This window comes from Cygnus olor, chromosome 7 (genome assembly GCF_009769625.2).
Source record: "Cygnus olor isolate bCygOlo1 chromosome 7, bCygOlo1.pri.v2, whole genome shotgun sequence".
In the NCBI taxonomy this organism is placed as follows: domain Eukaryota; kingdom Metazoa; phylum Chordata; class Aves; order Anseriformes; family Anatidae; genus Cygnus; species Cygnus olor.
Window position 1 is genome coordinate 6,277,802 of NC_049175.1, and position 20,971 is coordinate 6,298,772.

Genomic DNA, 20,971 nt, shown 5'->3' on the forward strand with positions numbered 1-20,971 from the left:
AAGGAATAATGAAAAATTCATATAGGCCATAGAATATCCAAATAATTATAAAAATTCTATTCTCAGCATTGTAGCGGTTACAGGATTTTAAAAAATATAGCAAAATTTTTATGAACGTCTTTGAAAAATCATCTCATCTTACTAGTCTGAAGTTACACGTTATGTTGTGCAATCTAACAGCTGCTCAGTTTTAAAATAGTTTGAAATGACAGCAGTCCTCTTTTGCTAGAGCATCCACAAGTGTACTAAAGTGCCACAGGATCTGTGTTTACAGAACATAGGTGCATAAAATGCAGACAATTAGGAAAATGCAAAGGGAGATGAAACAGTAGGCAGCACCACGTTTCATGCATGTTTTATTTATAGTTGTGAAAACTGTGTTTACTGAGAGCTAAAGTTGGTGTGTATGCAGATAAACAAAACTGTTGAAGTACAAAACAGTGGAGAAAAAAAAAAAGAGAGAGAAAGAAGAAAAACCAACCACGAGCCTTTTGTTCTCTCTGCATTTGCAATTGCTTTCCTAAACTCATTACTTGGTTTATGGAGAGATTGTGACTGACACGGAGGAGGAAGGGAGTCTGATGGTGCCACCCTACAAGATCTGAGGAAATCTCGTATCATCAGTGGTTTAAGTGCTTAGCCTTGCAATGTGGTGTATAGGCTGTTGGAGAAGGTATTAAAATCAGACAGTAGCTCTTGTGAATCCAGCTCAACCTTTGCATTTTTATTGGATTCCAAAAACTTCAGAGAGGACAAATTAAGTCTCAAGAATGGTCCTAGAGTTAGGGAATTAATTTATTCTGGGACTTGGAACAATCTCTGAGGCTAAAGCATCATAGCAGAGACAGAAAGAGAAGGTGGGGATTTGGGTGTGGGATTGGATTCTCTCTCTCCCTTCCCCCTGTGCTGCAGGCCAGGCCCCTCAGATGCAGAATCACAGAATCATCTAGGTTGGAAGAGACCTCCAAGATCACCTAGTCCAACCTCTGACCTAACGCTAACAAGTCCTCCACTAAACCATATCACTAAGCTCTAAATCTAAACGTGCCCACCTCTTGGGGATCTGCTCTGCTCAGGGCAGAGAGAGGAGTGGGATGGAAGGTCCCATTAAAGTCGTGGGTCTCTGCTATCCTTTCAATTTTAGTCTTTGTTCCACTGAGAGACACTTGTCCATTTTAGCTGCAGGCTTTCTGAGTTAACAACAGTCTTGGTGTGCCCAAAAGTCGAGAAGACCATAGCATAAATTCTGCCTTGGAGTGGCCTGAATAGCTGTGGCCCAAGTCTCTGCCTCTCAGGAAGGTCCTTTTGGGCTGCTCCTCAGGAGACCTCTGAGGTGAAGAACTGGTTCCTTTTGAGAAGCATCTTCTCAGTACATGCATCTCAGCATGTCCTTAGGTTTCCTCTCTGCTGTAGCAAGGAAGTTTTATCGTCTCACCAGACAGCCAGAAATCTTGAAACATGGATTTAAGTAGCTGGACTCCTACTACCAGTGGATTATAGCAGTGATTATAGCAGTGAGGAGAACAGAATGCTTTAGGGGCAGTGTCCTTCTGAAACTGAGTTAGGCAAATGCTGGGTCATGTAGCGGTTACTTCAACATCTATGGTGGGCTGGAGAAAGTAAGAGTAGGTCCTGAACCTAAGGGGATGGGAGTGCAGAAAGTCTTTAGATATCTGGCGTTCCTCCTCCTGAGGATGGTTGAGGTTATGCTGAGTGGCTGAGCAGGTGCCGTGGCTGGAAGTCAGCATGGGCTTTAAAAGCTTTGGAAGTGTGGTAAGGAGTTCGGTGTGAAAAACAGAGTTGGTGCTTTATGCCTTTTAGGCCAGCTGTAATTAGGTGAGTGATAATAGTACAATACCTAATAAAATCAGGATGTTACTGCATACTGTCCATATCTGTTCATATACCCTTTCCTTCTGAACACCTGTGAATGGAAAGGGAATGGACTGTACATGGATATCCTGTCCTGCTGGAAATACAGAAGCAGCAGAAAGGCAACACAGTAAATTCTGTTCTTCATGCATCGTTAAGGAAGTGTTGGATACTTGTGGACATTAACCTAGTGAAAACAAACAAACAAAGAAAAAAAAAAAACAACCACGAAACAGAGCCTCTACTTTGGAATAGATGTCCCATGACTAATTCTTATTTCAATTTCCACCTCCTCTGAGAAAACTTTGTCCCATTTGTGTATTCATTCTTCCCAAGGAAATTTTAAAACTTAGTTACGTACAGTGAAATTAAATATGTTTTTGCTTTGTTCTCATTCTAATCTAACTAGAACTGCTTTACTTTCTGAATTGTTAAAAGCTCTCCTTTTTCTGAAATCAGCAGCTCCATATCCTGGGACAGCTAGAACAAAGAGAAGGAAGTTATGGGTGGTTTTCGAAATGAGTTTCTCTTGAAGAAATACTACAGTAAGCCTTTGGCAGAGGTTGTTGAAAAATAGGTGCAAACAGTGTTTTATAAATGCTTGTATTGTACTGATATCACTTTTGTTAGGTTCTTTCCAATAATGAATTAGTACAGACAGTGTTAGCTAGGTTTCAGAAAAATTTCCTGTTTTTTTATAACCAACTCTTTGCTATAAAGTACTTTCTCCAGTCTGTTGCTTTGCCTCCATCTCTGATTTAGCTTTTGTTTCCTCTTTCTTTCTTTCTTGTCTCCCTATGGTGCAATTTACTGTATCAATCAAAGTGGGATAAAAAAGGTCAGAAGTCTTCAAATGTTTTCATAAAAGATGAAACTATAATATAATCAGCTCACACGTGCTATTTCAATTATGACCTTTATTCTTTGGATTATAGCTCTAAGTGAGATGAGTTGCTTTTAAAGCAAAGATGATGGGACCAGACCTCAAGCTTTGGAGGACAGGGAGAAGAGAACTGTGTTTATATATAGATCCTAGATCTTTCTTTAGCAAGTAAAGGAGCCTGTATGATTGATTTCCATGACTCATTTGAGCACTTCATCTAGAAAGCAGGGAATGTTGTTTTCAGATATGGAAATTTATTTTCCTCTCATTTGTCATAATGCTGAATGATTCTGAATGCTGAATGAATCTGAACAATTATACTGGGCTTTAGGAAGTATACTGGGCTTCAGGTAAATTTTACTTCACTAGCAAGGATCGCATTTTGTTTCGTTACTTTTTTGTGGTGTTTTTTTTTTTGATTGTTTGTTTTTGTTCTGTTTACTTTTAATGTGGGAACTCTAGTAATTCTCAGAAATTGTTGGTATGAGTTTTTTTCATTAGCGCAAAATCAGTGAGGCAGAAAGAGCACCCCTGAAGATCATGTATTCCAACCCCTTCTCTGATGGGATCAGCTACAGCTGGTTTTCAGGGCTGTGTTCAGCTGGGGTTTGAGTATCTCAAACAAACAAACAAACAAAATTATGTTTAAGGGGAACTTCCTGCATTTCAGTTTGTTCTTTCACTGGGTATCACCGAGAAGAGTCTGGCTCTGCCTTCTTCAATCACCCCCACCAGGTACTTGTGCACATCAGTAATATCCCCCTTGAGCTTTATCTTCAAGCTAAACAATCCCAACACTCTCAGGCTCTCCTTGTGTGTCAGTTGTGCCAATAATTGATCACAGGTGCTTCTGTAAATTACTGGCTTTGTTGATGAAATTTCATATGCGGACTCTTCCAAGTGAGTAGAAATCACCTTTGAGAGTTGAAAGCTTGGATCAGTTTTGGCTACGCAGGTGATCAGGACACTTCAGGTATATTACTTTTGAGGTAGGTTGTTAAAGCTGTAGAATGGAAGGGGATAAGAATTAATCCAATTTGTAAGAAAGGGGGAGAAGAAAAAAAAAATCCAAAACTGATACCAGGGATTCTGTTTTTTCCCAAGTGTAACATGTGGTGAAAGATAACTCCAGAAAGCTGGAGAGGAACTCCAGGAAGGTGCTGAAGACAGCAGTTCCTTCCTGTGGCTCTTCTATTGGTTGTTCCTTTCATTGATTCCCTACTGTAGTACTGTGGGACTCAGGTTATTAACAGCCATAGATATGCAAAACTCTGCTAATTACTTGGAACGCTTTTCCTGACTCTGGTGGAATTTAAAGTAAAGTAAAAAAAAAAAAAAAAAAATTCTTCAGGATTGATGGATTTAATTTTCCATGATATGGCTCTAGAGGCAGAAGCCTGTATATTAAGTTTTAAATCTTTGCAGGTTGAGTTTATTTAAATAAGGCATAATATTATATCTTATATCTAGGAAAACGGTTATTTATGAAACCAAGAACATGATTGTATAGATTTTGTAGATGAACAATTTCCTTTCTTTTGAAAATTGTGTTTATGATTGCCATCAAAAGATGAGACTTGAAAAGAATAATTTGAAATAAACAAAAGTATCTTTATCTTTCTAACTTTAAATTTAACATAGATATGCTTTGGAATACATTAAATGTATTCTAAAATTAATGTAACAATGTCATTTTCATATGTATTAGAAGCCCTTGTTGTTATAGGTTTTTTTAAGTGTTTTTTTCTTTTTTCTTTTTTTTTTTTTGCATTTTAATCTGTAATTAGGGTAGTTGGTTTAAATGAAGTCAGGTGTTGACAGGCAAAATGACTTAGAACAAAGTACTTATTTTTATGCATCAGATTATGTTAGCTTGAAACTTGAAAATACTAGCTTCTATATCAGGTTTAACTTTACTTTTACCCCAAGTATGTCTGAGTTTGTGTTATTTTATTACAAAATCCAGAGGAACACTAGAACGTAGATTTTTAAAAAAGCATTTCAATAGTATAATCTTTAAAAAGTTAATTGAGCATATAAAAGGAAATGACAGCAGTATGCATCTTCCTTAATGTTATTTTTAATACTTCAGTGATGAACTATTGTGCTACCTTTATGTTGGTAACACTGCTGTATCAATCTCTATTGCATCTTTTTTTTTTTTTAATTTTACATTAATTCAAATGAAACCATTTCACCGTAAATCCCATCTGAATGCTTAATGACTGTTCATTACAAAATAGATTGAAAGGGACACTAGGCTTAAGTGCAAATGATGTTTCTTTCTTTATAAATCTTGAACTCAAGCTCCTATGAGATAAAAGAGAATTTTAAGCTATAAATACATCGATTCCCCCACCTGCTTTAAGCTGGTTATTGTTTCAGTTTCTTTAAAGCATTATTCACAGCCATGATTTGAGAAGCTTTCTCCACAACTAAGCAACTGGGAGGAATGTACTGGGGCTGGAGAACTGTGGTTTTGTAGTTATTCAAGTTAATGGCGTAAGGTATTAGTATGTTACCCAATCTTATCTTTTGTATGTAGAAATGGAGTAGCATAGCTAGAAAAATATTTTTGTTTTACTCTATTTCAAAATATAAGCATTGCTTTGTATATGAAATATACATCTTCGATAGGGTAGATTCAACATTAAAGTTACCTTCTAGATCAGATGGTTTAAAGAGGTCCATTAAGTGGCGATGGTGGTGGAGTAAAGGGATGGGTACTTCCAACAGTAAGAACTAACATACATGGGCAATAAGCAGAACATGCTCAGGAGATTTTTCAGAGGGTTTTCTTCTGTTTAGAAACACACTTACTTGGTAAAAATACATAAAATTGATGAGCATCTCATTTCTAATAAATCTGAAAGGCAGTAAAGTCAACCAAAAAGGAAAAGGCTATTTAGTACTATTGGAAGAAGCAAGCCAGGTCATTTTTTATTTTCCGATCTGTTACTGATTAAAGAAACTTAAAGGGATAAACATGTTTCACTGCAGGGCTGATCTAACTTTTGAATAATCAATTTATATATAAATTAAGTTATTTTGCATAAAAGGAGAAATACCAGTAAGTAGCAGTGGTGAGAAAATAGCGAGGATAGCGATACATTATTTAGAATAGTCTGTAACAAAGGGAGTGAAAAGATGTCCGAGCTAACATCATATTTGGCAACTCACACCTAATAAAATAATTGCTGCATCATGAGAAACAGCTCTGGCTGCCAAATTTACCAAAAAGCTCTGTAAATACATGGATAGTATGCTGTGATGAGCTGTATGCTAGTGTGCTATGATATAAACAGTATTTGAATAAGCAAGTATAACATTGCACTTAAACCACAGGGCCTCCAGTTTCCAGCATGTTTATAGAAGTGAGTGAGGTCTGGGGTGGGTTATCGTGGTGGTGGCTGTCCTGGCAGTGAAGTGTAACTGATCTGTATCTCACAAAGGTACTAGGGCTATCTCTTTGACTTGTTGAAGACTGGATCAGATGCAGAACTGTCTTGAGTGGTTTGGGGGCATCCAGAGTGTACAGCTGACACTTAAAGCTGCAGGAGCTGCAGGCTGTGCTGCTGGCAGCGATGCTGGTGGGATGCTGTGCCCAACAAGCAGCCCCCAATGGCTGCTCTGCTCGGCTGCATGCCTCCATCACAGCCTGCCCAGGTGGAAAACTGTACAGATTTCTCTCCAGGTTTTTTCCAAGCTGAACAGGAGAGTCTCACCTCTGGGTCAACTGGAATTAAGACTCTATAAAGGACGAGGAATGGTAAAGGCCTTGTAGCTGAAATGGTGAAGGTGCATGTCTTAGACTACATGCCTGCGCTGGCCGTCGCATGTGTATTGTTTAGCCAATATCCACAATGTCTGCACTCATCATCCAGCCTCAGAGGTCATTCAGACAAGGCTTTCCTCCCTTCCTGGCAGTCTGGGCTTCAAATGGTGAGGAGCTTTTTTATCACTGTGGAAATAAAAGGTACTTTTTAATCCTGTTTCTAGAAAGGAGCTTATATCATGCATGACAGTGAACTAGAATGCTAAGCTTTGCTTTGTTGTTACTTGATGTTAATATTTTAAAAGTTAAATGAAAAAAAATGCAGGCAATATCGAAATTTCCTTATACCCAATGTTAGTGTGTCAGTTTTACAATACAAGATTTCTGCTTTCTGCAGACAATGACAAAGATATATCGTTATATTACCCGTGTACCTTTAATACATTACCACCATGACTGCATGCTTTTCAATTATTAATCCACACAACATCCCAGCTGAGGTAAAGACTGTGTTGATCCTGCTGTGCTGCTCTACAGAGGCAGACTGAGTGGTGAGGCTGTTACGTGCCAGGCTGAAGGTCATGCTGGAGGAATCGGCACGACTCCTGGAACAGAGCTGTTTAGCAGATGTTCTCTGCTCTCTTCCCCATAAAGGATTTATATTTGGTCTTTAGTATTTATTTTCTTTGAAATAAGAATGAATAAGATCAGAATGACCTTTTCTGCTCTTTTTGTATGTATGTGATAGGAAAAATTTGGTAGCACTGTGTAGAGGTAGTACAAGCTGTGTAGCTATTATTTCACCTGAATTCGTAAGGGAATTATCAGAATCACGTAGCTGAGTTCAGTTGATTTATGATTAGGAGTTCAAGAGAAGCAAATGTATTTCTCAAATTTCATCGGGACGTCTTATCAGAGACTAATTCTAATCTAGAAAATGGTCCTAAATGGAACTTAATGACTCTTCTGATTATCACCCTCAGCTGCCATTATTTTGAAAATGGAATCAAGCATGCATTGTATATGTATGACCAGTATTTTCTGGCAGCAAGCACATCAGATCAGTGCTGCCCGTTGGAGTTAACACTATGTTGTAGTAGTCCTTTTAAAGATTTTTCGTTGGCAGATGTGGCAGGGTGTGGGCGAATGTTCAAGTAACTTCTTACTTTTAAAAACAGCACTGAGAGGAGATGCAAATTGTCAGCTGTAAGTCCTAATGTAGCGGGTCTTCTGTGAGGACGTTCTCTTCAGCAAATAGTTATTTTTCAGGTAGCTTCCGCTCATTTGCTTGAATTTAAGCACTTCACATGCTTTAATGTAAGAGTCTGGCATTTTGCAGAGCTCAACTGCTCAAAAGGACTTAATCCTTCAATAGCGCTAACCTGAGTGTTAATATTGACACAAGTCTTGGGAGCTCCCCGTCTCAGATAATGTCGCTGTTTCTGCTGCCACTCTTACAGAAGCTGCAGGGAAAAAAAAAAAAAAAAAAAACAGCAGATTAAAATGTTTCTGCCCATGAGTAGCCATGAAATACTATGCTCTGGATCCCTATGCGTTACCACATAGCCGGCAGTGATAGTTGTGTCAAACAGAGAGCTGCTTTGCGTGTTGGGCGACAGTCGAAATGGCCACAGACCAACATAAACTTGCTCCTACTGCTGCATTTCATTTGGTTTGGGTATCTAGTCTACTTGGAGGTAATATATTGAAAACAGCTTTACAAATATTGACATCAGAAGTAAATATTGTGCTTTCATCTCTGCTATCCATTTTTTGAAAACCATTTGCCACCCTTATTAGAAATGTTTTCTATTTATTGTATTGGATCATTTTTATTTTAAATCAATAGATATATACAGTTCTTCAAAATAATGTATAATTTGTGTTCATCAGCATGGCTCCAACCATTTCAGTTATTTTGTGTTAAGACTCTTTGAGAAACTGAGTTATTTTTAAATGTGGTCTGAGAAAACCTTATCCTGATTTTTTAAGTGTCATGAAATCCATGGGCTTCGGTGTGGTTTACTTTTTCCTCTGAAGGAAATCTATATATAAGAAGTTTTGAAATTTTGTCTTGTAATATAACTTCATTCGAGAATATTTTATTGTTACTGCAAGACTTGGTTTGGTGTAAACAAGCCCTCCACAACTTATAGGCAGTGATGAAGTACCAGAAGTGTTTGTAGGAAGTAACGAAGTAATAATTTTTAAAGATTCTTGAACAGAGCTGCAAAAAATCTAGCTCGAGCTGAATTTGTAGCATAGAATTGTGTTACTATTTACAGTTAAAAAATTGACATTCCTTGTTTTCCATTAGAAAAGTTTCAGTTTTCTACAAATACAGAAGAATGTCACTAACAGATCAGGTACTGTCAATAGTCAAATAGTATTGCTTGCAATTGGTACACATCCTATAGTCTTAAACACATTTGTCCAAACTCTGCTAAATTACAAATAGATTGTAAGTTAGTGACACTTGGTAAGCTTGCATTAACATTTTGTGGGCAAAAATGCTAGAATTACTAGTACTTTTTAATGATATGGGCTCTTTTAAACCACAAGAAATTAATTAAGGCTTCTGATCAAGATTTCGGAGTGGAAAAAAAGTGAGGTTCTTTTGCATTTTTCTCTCTTTTTTTGTGTGTGTGTAAAACATGGTATGTTGGTTTTTTTGTTGTTGTTGTTACTGTTATTTTGTTGGACATTTCATCTTCAATTAATGTTCCTGCTTATTTAGTGTAGTGAGCTTGTTTTAGTGTAGTGAGGATCTTGCCATATTGCTCCTGTGCAAGTCCACCTGAATTGTATCTGAATTGTATTTTATGTGGATGATGATGTAACTTTTTTTTTGTTTTGAGTGGTCCTGATCATGTAGCAGGCTTTGTGTTTCTCCAACATCAGCTGCTATGGAGCTTTTCTTTTGCCACCAATCTAACAGGAGAGAGCAGAGTAAACTTAAAAAATAAAAATAAAATAAAAAAGTCTAGTTGATTACTAACTGAAGTCACTGCTGTAATGCGAAGAAGGCAGTAGCTTCCTGTCCTCTGTAGGTGTTAAATTTAGATTTGCTCAATTGCCCCCCAACACTTTTTGTTGACTGGTATGCTATTTATCCATTAATAGGAGAGCTTTAGCTGCTAGTTCTATGCAAAATCTACGTAATGATGTTTAATGATGCCATAATGTCATTACAGTCCGTACAGTTTTCTCTTCGTATGAAATTATACTACCAAGACTTGTTCATAGTTATTCCTGTATAATGGCTGGCAACTTGAAAAATTTGGAGTTTCTCAGCAACTTTAAATATCTTCACAAAATGGCTTGCTTGAATTTTAACAACACTTATTTTCTGGATTCTAAATTATACTTAATATGCTAAGAAGGAATTATTTTCAAAACTGTTTCTATTTGATCTTTGCTAGGCAATTACATTGCATGTCAGATTGTTCTTATCTATAAAATGAGATGTGTTCTGATCAGATGAAATAAGGAGGTAGCAGAGGCATTTTTATTTCCTGCTATAAAGTGAGAGGATATCATTTGTGTAGACTTTGTCAGTAGTTAGGAGTATTTTAACTGGCACCTCCAGAGTGGCTTTGGTGATTCTTTCCAAGCAAGGTGCCAACTCCCATCAGAAATGAAAATCTTGGAAAGCTGGTCTGAATCTGTGTCTGAAGAGACTAGACTGTAGGCATCTCTTGCAACTGAAGTTAAATACCTGTCTGGTCAGAAGAACCACTGTTGGTATAGTCCATCTCAGGGCCTGCTATGAGTGCTTTGGGCAAACACCCAAATGCCATTTTTACAGTGTAGCTCATTTAGGGGTCAGATCCAAATTCAATTTCTAAGCCAGTAGGAGTCCTTACAGTGAGACTGTGCTCCTTACTGGGAGCCAACCTCTCAAATCAAAGGTAGGCTGTGTGTAAGGCGCCCTTGTCTCAAAGTGGTGGGAGTGGGGGGGACCTGTTTTGCCCCCGTCAGCAGTCCAATTTGAGCTCCTATGACCCAAGACTCTGAAGATCAGCCTTACTGATTTCTTTGCTGGCAGTCTGGGCAGACAAGGGTTTTTGAGTCACCTGTACAAGATCACAAGATTTTTTTTCTTGTTTTCTTAGGTGCTAAAGGAAGACTTGTGAGCACATATATTTCTATAGCATTTTTTTTCCCTAGAAACATTCTCCATGTAAAGTCATGCACTAGTAAACCCCTCCAGTTCTCCATTTGTTATTTCCATGTTAGATCTGAGATTTTGTTTGTTAGATGTGTGCAGAGAGAAAAATAGTATCAAAGACTCCTTACTGTAAGTCATAGATCCAAGAAAGCAGACTTAAATTTGCCTTTACTCTTTAATTAGCTCCTGCCTGCTTAACACTGTAGATGTATAAGATTTTTTTGTTGTTGTTGTAGTTGTTTTTCTGTCCATGAGCTCCTTCTGTTGCAGTAGTTGACAGATGACAAACACCTTGCTGAACTGGTGAGAGGATTTGAGTGCTAGTAGAGACACTCTGTCCCTCTGGATAAGGGTTGGCTTGATGTGACCTTGAGCTATTTAAGAGAGTAATCTGTGTCAAGCATTATTCCATATATTGTTATTGGACAAGCATTTGAGCTTCTAATACATATTTTAAAATTGTCCAAAAATGCATTAGAAACTTTCACTAAAACTTGACAGATGTTTTTGAGTCTGCAGGGCTCAACTTGCATGACTTATTCATGATAATCAATGGATCTGTTGTACTTTTAGCTGGGCTTTAAATGCTTCGGGAATAACATTTCTCTGAGAATACTCAGTTTGGCTCTGTTTTTGAATGGGGTAATAAGAAAACAAAATGAAAAATATATTTGAAAGTTTTTGAAAAAAAGTCCAAGGCTGCTGCTTTTGTTAAGTAGCTGGAAACAAAAACCTTCAGTTCTGAGCATGTAATATGTGTGGGGAGAAAACTTGGAAAAGAAACACGTCCAGCCAATCTCTTTTGCTACGTACTAATGAGTTTGCATCTCTCTCTAGGATTGGCTCACTTATTGTTATAATTGCTGTCTTTAACAAATGGCCACTTGAAGATGAGGTAGGTTTCTACTGAATGCCGCGATAGTATCTATAAATATAATGTCTTTTAGTCCGTCCTTAATTGATTCTGAGACATCTTTTTTTCCTACCTAAGTCCAGCCCTGAAAGATCTTTTCAAGAAGAGTTTTGGAGGGCTTCTATAAAGATGGTAATCTTGGGCAGACATAATGTAAAGCAAAGGTCTCATTTTCATTTGTTTTTCAAGTATTGAACGTGGCTTTCATCTGTGCCTTAGCTGCATGAGGCTTTGAATATGGTATGAAATCACTTTCCATTTATTCAAAAGCTTTCTCATAGCTGATGAATGCCATACATAATGAAAGACTATATTCATTTATCATCCATAGTAAATCGTTTATCACACAGCAGAGATATATTGGGGGAAAACCTAATCAAAGCTTTTCAGTTTTTCTGCTTGGTTAAATACAAAATAACAGAGAAGTGATTGCTCAGTTAGTTGGTTAAACATTTTGTTTATTAGATGATATTCCAAGACAGTTTCTCATGCTTTGTGGGTTATGGATTGAAGTCTTTTAAGGAGAAGAGAACATTTCTTTTTTTAATGGTGAAGCATGAACAAGGAAAAGTTGTGATGAATTCTGTCCTTCAAATTAAATTTGAAAGATGTAGGACAGAGCTAAAATATTCCTTTAAAAAGCAAAAGAGAACGTAAAAATTACAGTTCTGAAGTGCAGTCACTGCCAGGGTTGCTTCTGAAAGGTCCCATTAGACTTGTCCATCTCTACTGATGTTAAACTAGCATTTTCAGAACTTCAACTCATAGTTAGAATTGGCACTAGGGACTCAATTTATGCAGTACAGACTGTAAATTTCCTTATTCCAGCACTAATGTAAGGTAACAAAAGCTAAACATTGAAAAAGTGAAATTCTTAAAATGAGAAATGTTGATTAAGCCAATTCAAATCTTTCTTGTTTTGAAATATTTTTTTCCAGATATTGATTTTTTTTTTCTCTTTGGAGTAATTTTTTTTCATCTAAACTTCTATGGTGAAACAAATATGTTGCCTGTCCACAGCTGTCTGTCCTAATCAGAGTTGGAAAGTAATGTAAGCACTGTTTACATGGAATTAGAAGTCGGTATGAACTTTTGTTGAGTAAGTGTTATCGCTTGTTCACCTTCTAACATTTGATTTTTATAGAACACAGCTGAAAAAAAAATAAATAAAAATCTGATACTAAGCAATATTTTCTATTTGGTAAAGGCAAGGAAAACTCTCCTGGGACCATGATGGAGGTGTTTAAGCAAGGGCTGGATGTGGTACTTAGGGACATGGTTTAGTGGGTAATATTGGTGGTTGGGGAACTGTTGGATCAGATAATTTGGGAGGTCTTTTCCAACCTTAAACGATTCTATCATTTAAACAGGTTTAGTGTAAGGTGATTGTGACCTTGGCCCTGTTAACATTGATGGCATACTCTTGATTATTCTTTCCAGTCGTGTTCCAAATCCAGTTTCATTATGAATACTAGAAGTTAGTGCTTCTCAACACACTACTTTAAAAAATAAATAAATAAATAAATAAAATTATTGGGGGGTTTTCTAATGTTTTGTTTAGTTTTAATTTCAGATGGAAATGTATCTTTGCTCCTCTCATCTTTCTTCACTTTCACTGGAATATTGCAAGAGCTAAATATTTGGCAATACATCAGAAGGATTCCTAGATTTCTTTGACAGATGCATCGTTTTTGGCATGTAAATGTTGGTCAGTCTTGGCCACTGTGTCTCTTTATTGTGAATGACGGCAGGAGCAGTCTTTCCGTGGTGCATATTTCTAGCTTTTTTTTTTCCAGCACAGTAATGCAACCCTATCAGATTTGAAATTTTCTCCTACACAATAAACTAGCACTCTGCATTATTAAGCTAAGAATGGAGAAAGATTTCATTTCTGTTGATTACCGAACAAGCCGGATGATACTTGTGATGTCTATTTTCTAGTCATTCCAGTGTGCTCTGGTTTGATGGTTCCTGAATACAGTCTTATTTAAAGACCAGTCTCCAGCTGGAAGGAAATAAAGGTCTTTAAAACCAGAAATTCTGTTGTTAAAGTATATCATGTATATGACAAATTCTGTTGTATAAAGTATATGATTTAAATCAATGAATTCATCCTAGCTCAATCATAAATAAACTTTTAATTTGAAGCTACATAGCAAGGTTTGTCACACTTAATAGATGTGGTGGCAGCCAACAGCTGGAGGCTTACATCAGTTAAACTCCATTCGGTGCTGAAGTTAGGCATCTGCCTGTTTTGTATGGATTTCAGTAATTACATAGATTTTGATTGGATAAGCAGCTTGAGTAGGTTCTCTGTAAATCCCAGTGCTTTCTACATACGTGACTATAGAGGATTTGAAACATGACTACATTAAAAACTAACTTCAAAGCTGTTTTTCATTCTTGAATCTGATCATTGAAACTAAACTACAGTCATTTGCTAAGTTGTCACTTCAAATTAAGTGTTATGAATATTATGACTTCTATCCAGATATATATCTTATGAAAACAAAAGGAAAAAATATTTCTTAAGAGTTTCATTGTCCTTATTATGAGGGTGAAGATAATTTTCATCCACAGGAAAAGCATGTGTTGGTTTGAGATGCTGGCCCTCTGCCTGTGGGTATGTTGCAAGTAAATTTGATACCAAGTTTACTTTTATTTACTTCTTTTACATCTGGTATACATTAACCATATATCTCAGGATACAAAAGCTAACCTAAATTTTAAGTCAATGCTATAGTCAAGAAGCACAATGCAACAGTTCTGTTTTGTTTTGTTCTGTTTTTAATTTTTCATTCAACACGTTCAAACGAAAAAGCTGGTTGTGGGTGACAGGAGAGAGAATGGTTACTTAATTGTTGCCACAGATCTGGACAGTTTGAATGGCTTTGTCAACACCTCTTGCTATTTTTTATTTCTTTTTCTGACCTACCCTTTATGAAAAATGAAGGATAACCATCCAGAGCAGTAGAGAAATGATAATTTGGTAGTTTCTGCATAACCTTGGTCGAGGCGTTTAAATCAAATTCATATAACTTCTTTTTAAATGCTAAAAGCCTCATTTAGTTCAATGGTTCCTACAGAGGATTTAGAGAATTCCAATTTTACTAAAGTATCCCCATTTAGCTTCTCCAAGGCTAAAGAAACCTGAAAGACTGAAGTCAACAACTTAGTTGAAAGTTGTATTATCCAAATCTAGGCAATGACATGGGTTTTTGTAGGTATGACCTTTAAATCTTGATGCCATTTGCAACAAGTGCATAATAGTACTTCCCTATTTCAGAGAGGTGCACTGACAATTTCCAGCCTGAAAAATATAATGAATTATACCAATAAGTATGATTTTTAAGAAGTCTGATTCAATTTCTCTATTGAAGTTAGAGTGTTTCAGCTAGCCTGGTTTTGGGGCAAATGATATAGGAAAACTTTTTCACCCTTCCCTGGCTGCCATTTCAATATAATTTCCTTTGTGGTTACTTGCTCTACTTACTTTTAACAATTGCAGGATTTTAAAAGAAAATTGACAGAATGGTGATTTTTTTTTTCCAAAGTTGATAATGTCCATTCTGTAAGAATTTTACTATTACTTTACACAATAAAGAACCTTATTTCTTTTTAAAAAGGAAAAGGAAAGTCAGATGCATGCCTAATTTAATCACAACATAGATTGCAAGGTCTTTAAAAAAATAATAAATGTTCAAACCCTGAATATGAAACCTTTATTATATAGAAAGTTTTATCTCTGGGTGGCAGTTATTCTAGATTCTAGAAAAAAATCTTTAGAATGCAGTTTGTTACTGCTTATGAAACTTAAGAGTATCTTAGCAGGGAACTGAGTTTGTGTTGCTGCTGTAGGTATGAGAGGAATGAGCATAATGCAAATGGAAATCATGTTTAAGAGCAAATCATCAGTGGTATGGCCTTCAGAAAGGATCCTTCAAATGCACAGTTCTATTAGTGTGTAAACCACCTTTCCGTCTTTGTGAATGAAAATCACTGAGGAAAAACTGCACTTTTATAATCTAGTTTTACAATCCAGCACTTTGTTTTAGGAAGAGATTAAGCTTTATTCAATTACATATGATGTGATGTTAAATAGATCAAGGGAGGAATTAATGAAGGGCAGTTTCCTCTGTTGCCATGGCAGGCTCTTGTAACTGGTTTTGTATCGGGGCTGTCGCCCTTCCTTCTCTCCTCTTCCCTTCTGCACCTCCTGCCGCTCGTGTTACTGAGACCCGACCGCTCGCAGCCCAAGCTCCTGCAGTCCAGCACCCACCTACGCTCTCACAGCCAAGAAAAGCCATGGCTCTTCCTTTAACAGATTGCTTGTAAGTTACTGCATGAACCTTTTATAAGACAATATTGGAAAGGTCATATTAACTTCAAAAAGTCTTTCCATTATGAGACTACAGGAACAAATTAGCAAAGAGAAAAGTGTGGTGTCTGTCAGCACTGCTCCCCATGTGCCCTGTCTGAGGCAATTTCAGAAGTCTGCAGTAATGGTTAGCTCACTTTGAGTTAAAATATTACTTCTGCTTTATATTCCACTACAAACACTGTTGGGTGTTTGTATCACCTGATAACAGTATTAGCTTTCTGAGGCTTGACACGTGGCTATCTCACCTGTTCCTGCATGATTAGAACTGTGATGGAAACTTCTTTGCACCCTGTTGAAGTTGTGCGTTGTTTATTGGTTTTTTTTTAGTTGTCAGTTGTCATTATTTTTCTGGATCTATTCTGAGATGAAATAGAATCTCTCTGGTTGTTCTGCTCACAGCATGCATGGGCAGCTGGGTGGTCAGACCCAGTTTGTGTGGCTTTGTGGAGCAGAGAGGAGTCCTGCTGGTCTCCTTCTGGGACGCAACGACCGGCATGGTGGGTGAGGGAAAGGCTGTGGATGTTGTACAGGTGGCTTCAGCAAAGCGTTCGGTACTGCTTCCTCCAGCATCCTCCTGGAGGAACTGGCTGCTCGTGGCTCAGAGGGTGCGCTGTTTGCTGGGTAGAGGACTGGCAGGACGGCTGGGCACAGGGCGTCGTCCTGTGTGGGGTTGGGTCAGGTTAGTGGTCCTCAGGGCTTGGTGTTGGGGCCAGCAATGTTTGGGGGTTTTGTCAGTGGGCTTGGTGGAGGGATTGAGTGCACCCTCAGCGCATTTGCAGTCGGCGCCAGGGTGGGCGGAGGTATCGATCTGCTTGTGAGCAGGGGATGCGGATGGGCTGAGTCAAGGGGCCGCAGCCAGTTGCATGGGGTTTGGTGAGGCCAACCCTGTGCTTGGGTCCTGGTGGCCCTGTGTGGTGCTGGGGCTGCTCAGGCTCGGGGAGGGCTCGTTGCTCCCTGCAGCTGCCTGGGGGCTGTGGTGAGGGAGGCGCTGGTCTCCCTTCTCAGGCAGTGGGAAGTGGGGAGGCAGCCTCAGGAGGTTTCGACTGGATACTAGGAAGAATTTCTTCATGGAAAAGGTGGTTGGGCATTGGGACGGGCTGCCCAGGGAAGTGGTGAAGTCACCATTTCTGGAGGGTATTGAAGAGACGTGTGGATGCACGTGGACATGTGGGATGTGCTTTGGTGGTGGACTTGGTACTGTTAGGTGATGGTTGGACTTGGTGATCTTAAGGGTATTTTCCAACCTAAACAGTTCTGGTTTTCTATAATAGTCCTTCCTAGAATAGATAATAATCAAGTGATCGTTGCATTTCTGGGATGTAGAAAACCTGGGTTGAGTCTTTCATGCTTCATTTTCACACCAAAAATGGAATGCAGATCTTTTCTCAGGTCAGCGCCTGACCAGCAAACTATTGGTTATTATGAAGGGTTCATTTTCTGTCTGGCTTTAAGCATGGTATCCACTTGAGAAGTACTCTAAATTATGATTCTGTGATAGAATCTGTTGAATCTAGAAGGCCTGTTTTCTGCAGGTAGTGGCATGTTGCACGTGTGCAATGACAAGCTGCCCTGTCTGACCCTCACTGTTGAGATAACTTTTTTCTTCCCAGTGAATGAAATCTTTGTCTTACAACAGTCACAATAATAAATACAAATTTCCATTGATTACAGTTAAGGTCATTCTAGCTGAAAGCAGAGAAGCCTATCATTAGCTTACCTGCAGAGCAGAGGACTTATTTTTCATTATTTATGGCATATTCCAGGCTAAACTCCAGTACAACCCAGTAGCCCATAGAATGTCATGGCTTGCAATATATATTTATTGCATAACTGGTGCTCTAACCCAGGATAACGTGTATTGCATTCTCTGTGTGTAAACAAATGTTGATCAAAATTTGTAAACCGTTGGTATATTTCTTTATCAGGATCTCTGATGCTTCTCTCAGAGAACAAATAAAAGATACAGTATATGCTGTTACCTGGCATCTGGTTTTCAGTGCAATGGCTGTTAATAGTGTCATGAGAAAATACTTGACTTACTTTTTGATATTTAAGTATGAATGTGCTTAAGTAGAGTAGAAAGAAAAAAAAAAAAAAACTTACTACCACAATTGAGAAATGTTCCTCTGCATGTGTTTTCACAGAAAGTATGTTGTGGGTGCTTCTGTAAGTGTAACACACAATGAAGCTTGTCTTTGGTGACCTTAAAAATCAGCATATTGGAGAAAGTATATTAGGAAGTGAAGGATGTGAAGAATATATAATAAAATAATCCTGGCTGAATTTGGTAACTATCATTTAGTCATGTACTGGTTGCAAGATTTTTAGTAGCTACAGATCGGCTTTACCTGGGGTTCTCTTTTCATACCTCTTTAATTTGAACATAATAATTTAAATTATTCTTAAACTTTTGTTGATAATTTTGGTCCAGAGCTGAGACAGATACAGTTATTTTGGGAGAAAAACAGAGTGAAAAATAGTGAATTCCCTTTTCATATTTACTTTGCAATGAGTCTTTAATTAATGCTATTTAAAGAGCTTATCGCCACAGTCTGCACTTGAGCACGTGCCCAAGTCTGTTCATAGAGCACAGCGCTTTAGAAGATACCTGACTTCTGGTGTTGGATCAGAGCTTATACAGTGTTTTCAGCTCTTTGCTATACGGTCCCACATGCAGGTCAGAGCTTTCACTTCACTATGAGCAATGTCTTACCCTAGTTTCATTTTCTTTTCTTTTCTAAAGCCATTTCTAATAAACCCTTGCTTGTTATACAATCAAATGATCATTTGTATTTTCATCTATATCAAAGTATTTCTGAAGATTTCCCTGATTGCTCACAGCTTTTTTAATACATGCACAAATATAAATGTGATCCTTTGCACTGCACGTGGCAATGTTTAAGGACCTCAGCTGGAGTTCTGTGAAGTTCTAAATCTGACACAACACTGTTGCTTTAATAGTTTTTTGTTTGTTTTTCCTCTTAAGAGGCATGATGCCATTTAGCAACATGTACACTTGTCAGGTAATGTGGGCACAACTATCACATCTGCCAATTAAGGAAGGACAGCAGATGCTTTAGCAAAGATTATAGGATGCCACAACATGATCAGTTTTTATTGTATTTCAGCATTATAACTGTTATATGTGTATTCTACAAGACTCCAGTCTCACAAGACTTTATTACAAAGATTTAAACTTTGGTGTGATATTGACAGAGCAGGTACTGTTATTACTTGGTGTCTTACAGATTTCAAAAATCATTTGATAATGAAACTAGAGAAATTAGTTTTTATCTTTGTTAAAGCATTACTATCATTTAAAACACAAGCTGTGTATGGCCATGGTACTTGTTATCTTAGTGTAAGATTACATTTTTATATTAAAAGATTTTATTTATTCTGTGATATATCAGCCACCTCTGTATTCAATTTTGAAAATAACAAAAATAAATTCTTGTTTTGGCATGTTCATTGAAGTGAACAGGTAAGTGAAAATGTTACTTAAGATTCATCCAACTCAGTCAACCAGCTGATTACTGTATGCTTCAGTTTCACACTGTTGGAGACGAGTAGTAGTATGATATAGCCAGGACAGAAGTAATAGTTTGATATGACAGCCAGTCACCGTCATCTGCAGATTGCATAGCGCAGTTGTAGCAGTGCACAATCCAGTCAGCCACCAGGGATGCTCAGTTTTACAAGGCAGAATATGTAAATTTGAGGGACTCTGTGATATATTTTGTTCCAACCCATCGCTCTTACAAACTCAGGAAATGAAAGCCATGGAAACACATTTAACTTAGCACTTGTGTGATACTTTACCAGTTATGGGAGTCTTGCATCAGACTGTTTTCAAGGCCACCAACTTTATAGGCCTCTGCAGTATTTGCAGCTGGTAAAATGTAGCCCTTGTGAACAACATTAAAGGCAAAAGAGAATTTTCACAGCTCCAGTTGCTGTTTTTGCCAGACAGGAAAAAATATTTTTCTAAAGTAAAAGACTGGTGTTTGGCTTGGCCCTTGTTACAGTTGGTGGGATTGGAATAGAGACCCCTGAGTCCATTGCCTGCCCTGGCAGCTAATAGGAGCAAAGTTTCTCTCCTTCAGTTCTGGCATGAGCAATTAGTTACCAGGGCCATCTGACTGCTGAAACAAATGGTGCAGACTCTTTCTCAGCTGTGAAGTGAGACAGTAAAATATCTGTTTCATTACATGAGGAGTGGAATGATATGGGAGGATGGCAGCAGAGCTGCTGGCTGAGATGGCCCCAGTGGCTGTCAGAGAGGAAGGGAAGGGGCGGCTCCTGCTGTGAGGGTACTTGTAGCATTGCTCTGCGTGGTCCTTCCTGATGGTAGTCACACACACTGATGTGCGTTAAGTACAGCTCTTCTAGGAGCTGTTGCTCTGTGACTCTGTCCTTGCCCGTAGTGGCAAAGCTTTCAGTTGTGGAGTTAGGCTAGGTGATGAACCCTGCTACGGCTTGCAGACAGACACTGCAGTACGGAGAGTTTTATGTCTGTAATAGGGCAATAGCAAGTGAGGTGTAGATATAAATGTCCATCTGAAAGTTAATAGAAAATGCAATGCAGAGAATATTGCCACCCTTGAAGGCTGTTCTTAAGCTTTAAAATGAGGTCTGCCAAATTTCCTCAAGTGTGCGAAGAAGAGTTTCTGTTCAATGTGAGACTGCTTCTGATATTTTATAATCAGAGTAAAAAAAAAAAAAATGCATGCAGCAGTGTATGAGTACATGAAGACTTCTTCAGTTTTTCTGACTAGTGGCCAGTTTTTAATTCACTATGCTGCATTAAGAAAAAAAAAATATATATATATATACACATATATATATCTTCAGAATGCTTTTTCCTTGACTGACAATTTGAGATCACTGCCATGGGATCCGAATTCATTTTTTTCCCAGTCATTCATTTTATAGATATGCAGGTCCCAATGACAAAGAAGCACTAGGTATCCTTC

General features: G+C 37.9%; 1 protein-coding gene across 4 annotated transcripts in view; it reads left to right on the forward strand.

Annotated features, from left to right (window-relative positions):
* Positions 1-20,971, forward strand: part of NRG3 (neuregulin 3) — a 400,082-nt gene that overhangs the window by 271,986 nt on the left and 107,125 nt on the right. Inside the window, exons 1-2 of one of the 4 annotated variants that reach the window (XM_040563988.1) lie at positions 3,652-3,744; positions 11,539-11,596. The exons of 2 other annotated variants lie outside the window; for them this stretch is intronic. In XM_040563988.1, the coding sequence (XP_040419922.1) occupies positions 11,592-11,596 (5 nt within the window). In that variant the 5' untranslated portion in view covers positions 3,652-3,744; positions 11,539-11,591. Of the gene's footprint in view, positions 1-3,651; positions 3,745-11,538; positions 11,597-20,971 lie in introns of those variants that run through there. One more of the 4 variants, XM_040563989.1, reaches the window with a different exon arrangement.